General features: G+C 47.7%; 1 protein-coding gene across 1 annotated transcript in view; it reads left to right on the top strand.

Annotated features, from left to right (window-relative positions):
* Positions 1-9,572, top strand: part of LOC113225292 — a 22,028-nt gene extending 12,456 nt beyond the window's left edge. The window contains exons 3-5 of the mRNA XM_026457040.1: positions 7,103-7,220; positions 8,135-8,174; positions 9,377-9,572. Of these exons, the coding sequence (XP_026312825.1) occupies positions 7,103-7,220; positions 8,135-8,174; positions 9,377-9,572 (354 nt within the window). The remainder of the gene's footprint in view (positions 1-7,102; positions 7,221-8,134; positions 8,175-9,376) is intronic.
* The last annotated feature ends 1,323 nt before the right edge of the window (positions 9,573-10,895 follow it).

The raw sequence follows: 10,895 nt of genomic DNA, 5'->3' as shown, positions 1-10,895 counted from the left end.
TTTTTTTTTTTTGTAGAGACAGGGGTCTCACTATGTTACTCAGGCTGATCTCAAATTCCTGTGCTCAAGTGATTCCCCCACCTTAACCTCCTAACCTGCTGGGATTACAAGTGTGAACCACCTCACCCAGCCTATGTCACCTTTAAATGAGCTTTGTTTTTTTCTTTTCCAATATCCACTCCTTTCATTGCTTTTTCTTGCACTCCTGTGCTGACTAGAACTCTATTTTTATTTATTTATTATTTAGTGTTTCTCCTCTCTTCCAGCATTAATCCATCAAAATAGGACTCTAGTGCTGTGCTGAACAGAAATGGTGATAATGGACATCCTTGTCTTATTTCTGAATTTTATTTTTTTTTCTTAAAAACTATGCCATAAAAAGTATTGTTTCTGATTTTAGAGGGAGTATATCTTGTGTTTCACTATTGAGGTTGATTTTTGGTTGCAGGTTTTAAAAGATACTCTTTATCAGGTTAAGGAGGATTCTTTCTATTTCTAATTGCCACGCCTTTGGTTTTAGAATTAGTGGGCATTGGATTTTAATCCTATGCTTTTCTGCATTTACAAAAATGATTATGTATTTTTTCTCTTTAAATATATTAATATTATTATTAATTATTTTGAGATGGGGGTCTCACTATCACCTAGGCTGGCGTGCAGTGGTGCAATCTTGGCTCACTGCAACCTCTGCCACCTGGGTTCAAACTATCCTCCCACCTCAGCCTCCTGAGTAACTGGGACCACAGGCATGTGCCACCACACCCAGCTAATTTTTTGTATTTTTGATAGAGACAGGGTTTCACCATGTTGCCTAGGATGGTCTCAAACTCCTGAGCTCAAGTGATCCCCTACCTCAGCCTCACCTGAGCCTCCCAAAGTGCTGCAATTACAGACATGAGCCACCACGCCCCTTCTCATTTAATATATTATTGAGGTAAATTACATTTAAGGATTTTTCTCACATTAAACCACCTTTGTATTCTTAGGATAAATCCAACTTTGTCATGACACATTTTATGTTTTTACATACTTCTGGATTTTATTTGTATCAATTATTTATTGCTGTGTAACAAACCAACCCTAAACTTAGCAGCTTAAAAATGACAATTTTTTTTTTTTTTTTTTAAACACACAGTTCTTTGGGTGGGCAATTTGGGCTGGTCTCACCTGGACTCATTTAGGTGGCTGCCATTGTCTGGTGACCTCAATAGAGCTGATGATCAAGGATGGCCTTCCTTACCATTTCAGCTGGCAGCCTACCAGTTGCAGTACCTTGCTTCTCATCCACACGGCCTCTCCAGAATGCCATCTTAGGCTTGTTCAGATGAAAATAGCATTGCAAGTGGGCGAGAGTGGATGCTTTAAGGTTTCATGAAGCTTAGGCTCAAAAATCACATGATGGCACTTCTGTGACACTCTAGTCATCCTAGTAAGTCACAGGCCAGCCCAGATTCAGAGTGAAGAGACAGGCTCCTTCTTAATGGGAGGAACTGCAAATAATTTGTGGCCATTTAAAATCTACTACACTGGCCAGGTGTGGTGGCTCACTCCTGTAATCCCAGCTACTCGGGAGGCTGAAGCATGAGAATCGTTCGAACCCAGGAGGCAGAGGTTGCAGTGAGCAGAGATCATGCCACTGTGCTCCAGCTTGGGCAGCAGATAAGACTCTGTCTCAAAAAAAGTAATAATAATAAATAAAAGCAGCTACACTTTCCTAATATTTTGTGTAAGATTTTTGTACTTACATGCATAAGAGAGATCAGCCTATAATTTATCTTTGTCATGCTGTCTGTGTGTAGTTTTGGAATCAAGGTTGTATTTACCTTATAGAAAGAGTTAAAGAGTTTCTTTTTTTTTTTTTTCTGAGATGGAGTTTCACTCTCGTTGCCCAGGCTAGAGTGCAATGGCGCGATCTCAGCTCACTGCAACCTCCGCCTCCCAGGTTCAAGCAATTCTCCTGCCTCAGCTTCCTGAGTAGCTGGAATTACAGGCATGCAGCACCACGCCTGGCTAATTTTGTATTTTTAGTAAAGATGGAGTTTCTCCATGTTGAGGCTGGTCTCGAACTCCTGACCTCAGGTGATCCACCCGCCTCCGCCTCCCAAAGGGTGCTGGGATTACAAGCGTGAGCCACCGTGCCGGCCAAGTTAGAATTTTTATTTCAGTTGTCTATTCTTTGGAAGAGTTTATGTAAGATTTCAGTGATCTGTTCCTTGAAAGATCTGTCCCTTGTCTCTAAAACTGTTTTGACCTGGTGTTTTTGTTTTGTTTTTAGGAAGATTAATTACTGATTTCATTTCTTTAATAGGACCATTCAGAGTTTCTATTTCTTCTTGATTCAGTTTTGGTAAGTTTTATTTTGGGGAGTAGAAATTTGTCTACTTCATTTGCATTTTGGCATGAAGTTGTAGGTAGTACTCTTTTTTTTTTTTTTTGAGATGGAGTCTTGCTCTGTCACCCAGGCTGGAGTGCAGTGGTGTGATATCTTTTCTTTTTTTCTTATTTTTTGAGATGGAGTTTTGCTCTTGTCACCCAGGCTGGAGATCTTGGCTCACTGCAACCTCTGTGCCCCAGGTTCAAGCGATTCTCCTGCCTCAGCCTCCTGAGTAGCAGGGGTTACAGGCACACACCACCACGCCCAGCTAATTTTTGTATTTTTGGTAGGGACAGGATTTCACCATGTTGGCCAGGCTGGTCTCGAACTCCTGACCTCAGGTGATCTGCCTGCCTCGGACTCCCAAAGTGCTGGGATTATAGGCATGAGCCATCATACCCAGCCATGCGATTTCTCCTCACTGCAACCTCCATCTCCCAGGTTCAAGTGATTCTTGCGCCTCAGCCACCTGAGTAGCTGAGATTACAGGTGTGCGCCACCACGCCTAGCTATTTTTGTATTTTTTGTAGAGACGGTTTGCCATGTTGGCCAGGCTGGTCTCGAACTCTTGACCTCAAGAGATCCGCCCACGTCAGCCTCCCAAAGTGCTGGGATTACAGGCATGAGCCACCGTGCCTGGCCATAGGTAGTATTCTCTTATCTTTACAATCACTGCTCTTTCTATAGTCAGGTCTGCTTTTTCATTCTAATTTTATTTGTGCTTTCTCTTGTTTTCTTTATCATTCCTATCAGAGGTTTGCCTATTTCATTTGCTTGATCCTAGAAAACAACTCTTGGCTTTATTGATCCTCTCTAATTTATCTTTGTCTACTATTTATTATTTATTTATTTATTTATTTATTGAGACGAAGTTTTGCTTTGTCACCTAGCTGGAGTGCAATGGTGTAATCTCAGCTCACTACAACCTCCACCTCCCGGGTTCAAGTGATTCTCCTGCCTCAGTCTCCTGAGTAGCTGGGATTATAGGCGCCCACCACCACACCCGGCTACTTTTTGTATTTTTAGTAGAGGTGGGGTTTCACCATGTTGACCAGGCTGGTCTCGAACTGCCAACCTCAGGTGATCCACCAGAGTGCTAGGATTACAGGCATGAGCCACTGTGCCTGGCCTTACTATTTCATTTTGGCATTTATCTTTATTATATGCTTCCTTCTTTTTTTTTTTTTGAGACGGAGTTTTGCTCTTGTTGCCCAGGCTGGGTGCAATGGCGCGATCTTGGCTCGTTGCAACCTCCGCCTCCCTGGTTCAAGAGATTCTCCTGCCTCAGCCTCCAGAGAGCTGGAATTACAGGCATCTACCACCACGCCCAGCTAATTTTTTGTATTTTTAGTAGAGTTGGGGTTTCATTATGTTGGCCAGGCTGGTCTCGAACTCCTGACCTCAGGTGATCCACCTGCCTCAGCTTCCCAGAGCACTGGGATTACAGGCATGAGCCATTGTGCCCGGCCACTTCCATCTGTTTTCTTTTCTTTTTCTTTTTTCTTTTTTGAGACCTGGAGTCTTACTCTGTTGCCCAGGCTGGAGTGCAGTGGCGCAAACTTGGCTGGCTGCAATCTCTGCCTCCCAGGTTCAAACAATTCTCCTGCCTCAACCTCCCGAGTAGAATAGCTGGGACTACAGACGTGTACCACCATGTCTGGCTAATTTTTTGTATTTTTAGGAGAGATGGGATTTCACCGTGTTAGCCATGATGGTCTGCATGTCCTCACCTTGTGATCAGTTCACCTCAGCCTCCCAAAGTGCTGGGATTACAGGAGAGAGCCACCGTGCTCACCTCTGTTTTCTATGAGTTTGTCCTGTTCTTTATCTGACTTTTTTTTTTTTTTTTTTTTTTTTTTGAGATGGAGTCTTGCTCTGTCGCCCAGGCTGGAGTGCAGTGGCTGGATCTCTGCAAGCTCCGCCTCCCGGGTTTACGCCATTCTCCTGCCTCAACCTCCCGTGTAGCTGGGACTACAGGCGCCCGCCACCTCGCCCGGCTAGTTTTTTGTATTTTTTTAGTAGAGACGGGGTTTCACTGTGTTAGCCAGGATGGTCTTGATCTCCTGACCTCGTGATCCGCCCGTCTCGGCCTCCCAGAGTGCTGGGATTACAGGCTTGAGCCACCGCGCCCGGCCCTTTATCTGACTTTTTAAGTTAGAATAGCTTAATCCTCCAGCATTAAAAATTTTTCAGGCCGGGCGCGGTGGCTCAAGCCTGTAATCCCAGCACTCTGGGAGGCTGAGACGGGTGGATCACGAGGTCAGGAGATCGAGACCATCCTGGCTAACACGGTGAAACCCCGTCTCTACTAAAAAATACAAAAAAAAAAAAAACTAGCCGGGCGAGGTGGCGGGCGCCTGTAGTCCCAGCTACTCGGGAGGCTGAGACCGGAGAATGGCGTAAACCCCGGGGACGGAGCTTGCAGTGAGCTGAGATCCGGCCACTGCACTCCAGCCCGGGCGACAGAGCTAGACTCCATCTCAAAAAAAAAAAAAAAAAAATTTCAAAAATAAGCATTCTGAGGCTACAACTTGTCCTTGAAATACCACTTTGGCCTTCTCCCACAGGTTTTGTTCTGTATTTTCATTATTGTTCAGTTACAAAACATCTTTGAATTTTCATTATGATTTCTTTGACAATACATTTATTTAGAATGGTGTTTTAAAATTTATAAATCTGTATTTTTTTAAACTTTTAAGATTTTTTTGAAATGCACATATACAGAAAAATATATAAAACATATATTTACAGTGTAATAAATTAGAAAGTAAACACCCATATAACCACCCCAGACTACAAAAAAAAAAAAAAAAAACTAGGCCAGGCGCGTGGCTCATGCCTATAATCCCAGCACTTTGGGAGGCTGAGGCTGGCAGATCACCTGAGTTCGAGACCAGCCTGACCAACATGGAGAAACCCTGTCTCTACTAAAAATACAAAATTAGCCAGGAGTGGTGGCATACACCTGTAATCCCAGCTACTCGGGAGGCTGAGGCAGGAGAATTGCTTGAACCCAGGTGGCGGAGTTTGCGGTGAGCTGACATCGCGCCATTGCACTCCAGCCTAGGCAACAACAGCGAAACTCTACCTAAAAAAAAAAGAAAAAGTCGGGTGCGGTGGCTCATGCCTGTACTGTGTAATCCAGCACTTTGGGAGGCCGAGATGGGCGGATCACAAGGTCAGGAGATTGAGACAATCCCGGCTAACACTGTGAAACCTCGTCTCTACTAAAAATACAAAGAAATTAGCCGGGCGTGGTGGTGGGCGCCTGTAGTCCCAGCTACTTGGGAGGCTGATGCAGGAGAATGGCATGAACCCGGGAGACGGAGCTTCCAGTGAGCTGATATCATGCCACTGCACTCCAGGCTGGGCAACAGAGCAAGACTCTGTCTAAAAAAAAGGAAAAAAAAGAGATTATCATAGCTGAGAAGCTCTCAGGGTTCTTACTCATAGCCCTCTCTCTGGCAGAGATGACCGCATTCTTGACTTTTGAGATCCATTTTCTTTTTTCTTTTTTTTTTTGAGATGGAATCTCGCTCTGTCTGCCCAGGCTAGAGTGCAGTGGCGCCATCTCGGCTCGCTGCAAGCTCCGCCTCCCAGGTTCATGCCATTCTCCTGCCTCAGCCTCCGGAGTAGCTGGGACTACATGCACCCGCCACCATGCCCAGCTAATTTTTTTGTGTTTTTAGTAGAGACGGGGTTTCACCGTGTTAGCCAGGACGGTCTCAATCTCCTGACCTCGTGATCCGCCCGCCTCAGCCTCCCAAAGTGTTGGGATTCCAAGTGTGAGCCACCGCACCCAGCCTTCTTTTTTTTTTCTGAGACCCAGGTGACATGATGGTGTCACTCTGTCACCCAGGCTGGAGTCCAGCGGCACGATCTCTGCAACCGCCCCCTCCCGGATTCAAGCGATCCACCTGCCTCAGCCTCCTGAGTAGCTGGGATTACAGGTGCAAGACAACATGCCTGGCTAAGTTTTGTATTTTTGGTAGAGACAGGGTTTCACCATGTTGCTCAGGCTGGTCTGGAACTCCTGAGCTCAAGTGATCCACCCGCCACGGCCTTCCAAAGTGCTGGGGTTACAGGTGTGAGCCACTGCACCAGGCCTGCCTGTTTTTTTCATTACCTGGCTGGCCTCTATGGGTTGAGTTTGCCATCTCTGGAAACCATTCAGGGTAAATCTCTCTCCTTGGATACTTCTTTTTTTTTTTTGAGACGGAGTCTTGCTCTGTTGCCCAGGCTGGAGTGCAGTGGCCGGATCTCAGCTCACTGCAAGCTCCGCCCCCCTCCGGGTTTACGCCATTCTCCGGCCTCAGCCTCCTGAGTAGCTGGGACTACAGGCGCCCGCCACCTCTCCCGGCTCGTTTTTTGTATTTTTTAGTAGAGACGGGGTTTCACCGTGTTAGCCAGGATGGTCTCGATCTCCTGACCTCGTGATCCGCCCTTCTCGGCCTCCCAAAGTGCTGGGATTACAGGCTTGAGCCACCGCGCCCGGCCTAGATACTTCTATATACTAAGAAAGCCTAGGCTTGAACTGCAACAGAATAATGACTGCTAAACAGAAGGAGCAACTTCCCAACTATTTAAAGTGCAATATCCCAATATGGGTTTTGGAAAGGGGTGGGAGGCCTGGATTTGAAGAGGGGCCAAGCTGTGGGGAAGTAAAGAGCATGAGGGGAGGACAGATGAAGCCTGCCCTTGGTGTGAGGACTCTTGACGTGATTCCAGGGTCAGGATTCCTGTCATCCATCTGCTGGCCCTTTGGACCACTCGGCCACTGGCATGCTTTCCAAGTCTGTATCCATGAGTGGCATCAACTGTCTCTTGGACTGGTCGGATCCAGATGGTGAGCAAAAGTAGGGAGCAAAGCAGGGGTGGCCCTTCCCCTGTACATCTCGTTGCCACTCCTCAGAGCTAGCTGTTTAGGGTTCAGATGTCCTGGATTATGTTTAGCCACATACCCTTGGAATCCCTAGAATGGCTTTATTGTTTTTTCTTTTTTTGTTTTTTTTTTGAGACCGAGTCTCACTGTGTCGCCCAGGCTGGAGTGCAGTGGCGCAATCTTACCTCACTGCAACCTCTGCCTCCTGGGTTCAAGTGATTCTAGTACCTCAGCCTCCTGAGTAGCTGAGACTACAGAAGCACGCCATCACACCCAGCTAATTTTTGTATTTTAGTAGAGAAAGGGTTTCACCATGTTGGCCAGGCTGGTCTGAAACGCCTGAGCTCAAGTGATCCACCTGCCTTGGCCTCCCAAAGTGCTGGGATTACAGGTGTGAGCCACCATGCCTGGCCTCAGAATGGCTTTATTCAAATGAGCAATCTGAATTCTGGATTTTGGCATTCTGAAACTCCTACCAATGAAAGCGGACATAGGATATAGTGAGGTTCTCCAGCCTCCCCTATCACCAGAGATAGAGGACAGTTACCTGCAATGTACCTTGTCCTCAGATGGAGTACTGGGAGCTCTGGGTGAAACCGCTGATACATCAGTCTCCCAGCCACTGTCTCCAAATGACCCTGGTGCTCTGTTCCCCTGGATAACCCTGGTGCTGTGTTCCCATGGCTCCTAAATTCTTCAGCTCTGCCCTGCTTAGACCCCGCCCTCTCTCCCTGCTGCCCACTGCCCGCCCTCAGGAATGGCGTCACATGCACCTGCAGCTTGGGAACCTGATCTAGGTGAAACGGGTGGGGGAGGAAGCCCTGGGCGCCTTTGTCTGGCTTTAGCTAGACACTTTTCGTCTCCTTTTGTGTTGGCAGGGAATTTATCCCAGTCCTCTGCCATTGACCTCAGGAAACGGTGAGTGTGGGGAACTCAGAATCCTTCAAAAGCCTCTATAGGGGAAGAGCAGTAAGGTCTAGGCCATGGTTTTGTAGCCCCAGGGGTCTCCCTGCTTCCTGAATCATTCCTCCCCTTAATATTTCTGATCTAAGACCTCCAAATATCCTTCCATGAGCTGCATAGAATTCACCCTCTTTTCTTTGGTTTGGGTGGGCTCACCAGGTTCCCGGTAGCTGCATGAGACCGGGGGAGAAATTAGGGAAAGAAAAGGAGTATCCAGGGCACAGGGTGTCCACTGAATAACAGAGCATGGGAATTGCTTGCTGTTATCAGTGGTACAGGGTGAAATGGCAGATAGACTGTTGAACAGTCTTAGTGAGGGACAGTGACCAAGGACCATGGATCAGTTTAGGATGGCTCACATAACAGACCAATGGGGATTGGCCCTAAGGAGGGCTGGGCAAGGGCTGTGGAGCTCCCAGCAGAGAGGGCAGGGCCCTGAAGGCAGAGTTCAGGTCTGGAGGTGAAGGCTGGGAGATTTGAATAACTATGTAAATAAGCATGTAAAATCAGCACCTGCTTATTTGGCTCCTATGGCTGAAGCCTGATTAGAGTGGGTCAGCCCTCTAAGACAGTGTGGATGTGTAAGCAAGTAATGGTCCCTTTAAGATATCAGGCTCTGCTTTGTGGTCCTGAAAATCTCTAGCTGACACATCCTCCTGGCTCTGGGTTTGGGATTAGCTCATGGGATGGGGCTGATGAAATCCCAGGAAATTCAGTCCTTATTGGCTTTAGGCCCAGAGGCCTTCTCCAAATAGCAGAGAGGGTCGTACACAGGGCTCTTGTTCTGAGAGGAGAAAATGCCCCTCGGGAGAGCCCCCACCCCATACCACTTCCGTTGGGGAGCAGCATGAGAGAGGAGACTGGGCCTCCCATCCTGAGCCTGGATTAGGTAGGAAGGAGGAGTCTGTATTTATCTGGGTGGAGCCTGGAGTTTTCTTCCTAAATAGAGGGGCTTGGGAAGCTGAAATGCCCACATCCAGGAAGTCCTAGGAGGTCAGGATGGGGGCTTATCTTTCTCTCCCAGTCCTTCCTCTTTCTTCCTTCCCATTCTGGCTCTGCTGGTCATGGATCCTTCATCCAGCATCTCTCAGGAACTATCTTTTTCTTCATTTCCAGCATTACCTCCATCTTCTCATGTCTTCTTTTTCTCTCTGCAGCTGCAGCCAGCTGGAAGGACATTCAGGTACCTGGGCAGGCTCCTCCCTGCGACGGACCTTCAGCTTCCTCTTGGGAATGACTGGAAAGGCCAAGGTAGGAGTCAGCTGGGGAAGCTGGAGGCTTGGGACCCACTGCCCTCCCCAGTTCCCTTTCTCCCACCCCACCACCGCCACCTCCCACCACTCCCCCTATTAGAAACTCAGAGCAATGGTTCCATTTTTTTATTTTTTATTTTTATTTTTTGAGACGGAGTCTCGCTCTGTGGCCCAGGCTGGAGTGCAGTGGCCGGATCTCAGCTCGCTACAAGCTCCGCTTCCTGGGTTTACGCCATTCTCCTGCCTCAGCCTCCGGAGTAGCTGGGACTACAGGCGCCCGCCACCTCGCCCGGCTAGTTTTTTGTATTTTTTTAGTAGAAGCGGGGTTTCACCGTGTTAGCCAGGATGGTATCGATCTCCTGACCTCGTGATCCGCCTGTCTCGGCCTCCCAAAGTGCTGGGATTACAGGCTTGAGCCACCGCGCCCGGCCCATTTTTTTATTTTTTTAAGAGAGGGGGTCTCTGTCTCCCAGGCTGGAGTACAATGGCACGATCATAGCTCACTGCAGCCTCTAACTCTTGGGCCCAAGCAATCCTTTTGCCTTGGCCTCCCAAAGTGCAGGGATTACAGGTGTGAGCCACTGTGCCCAGCCAAATGCTTCAAATTTTAAGGGAACACATGCTATCTCTTCCAGCCTGTGTCTCTGTGTCCCAGCAAATCACCTTTTCTCTGCTTTCCCCTACTCCTCCAGCTTAGCAGTCAGCTGTGGACAGCTGGAAGGGGAAAAGGGCCAGGAACCTCACAAGCTGAGAAATGGCCTAGCCCTCTCTCTCTTCAGGCCTCACATAGCTGACAGGTGGGCAGCAGAAACCTCAACCATTGGACATAATAATGATAATAATTACAGCACTACTTTTTACTTCTTCATAGAGTATCAGGGTTTGCTAAGTGCTTTTACACTCATAATTTTATGGGTGGATACAGCAGCTGAAGGAGATGAAATCAGACCACAGGCAGAGTAGAAGCTGGGAAAGTATATGATTATGGAAGCACATGCATACCCGTACGTGTGCGGCCATGTGCTGTTCTGATCCCTGGAAGTGAAGGCACATTGTTCTCATCCTTATTACAAACCGGCGGGCTCTAGTGAAACCGGGAGCTCTGCCTACTCCTTGAATTCATTTCCACTTTCTTCATTTACTGTTAGAGTGAGCTGCCCCCCTTTTCCTCCCCTGGCCTCTCCAAGTATGCATGTGCTTTCCAACTTGGGGTGGCTTCTGAGTATTGAAAGAAACCCCAGGGAAGTCATCATCATATTGACCTTGAGGAGCCATGAGATTCTCACCAGTAAGTTTGCCTGGGCTCCTCCCAGCCCCACCCGCAGTGCCAGGGTTCTCCCCCTTCCAGCCTTTTTTGGCCAAGATTCCCTTTTCTCTGGGTGGGCTGGGAAGGTCAAAATGAAAGCAGGTCATGTTGTTAGCA

This window comes from Piliocolobus tephrosceles, chromosome 1 (genome assembly GCF_002776525.5).
Source record: "Piliocolobus tephrosceles isolate RC106 chromosome 1, ASM277652v3, whole genome shotgun sequence".
Taxonomy (NCBI): domain Eukaryota; kingdom Metazoa; phylum Chordata; class Mammalia; order Primates; family Cercopithecidae; genus Piliocolobus; species Piliocolobus tephrosceles.
This window is presented reverse-complemented; position numbering and strand designations above follow the sequence as displayed.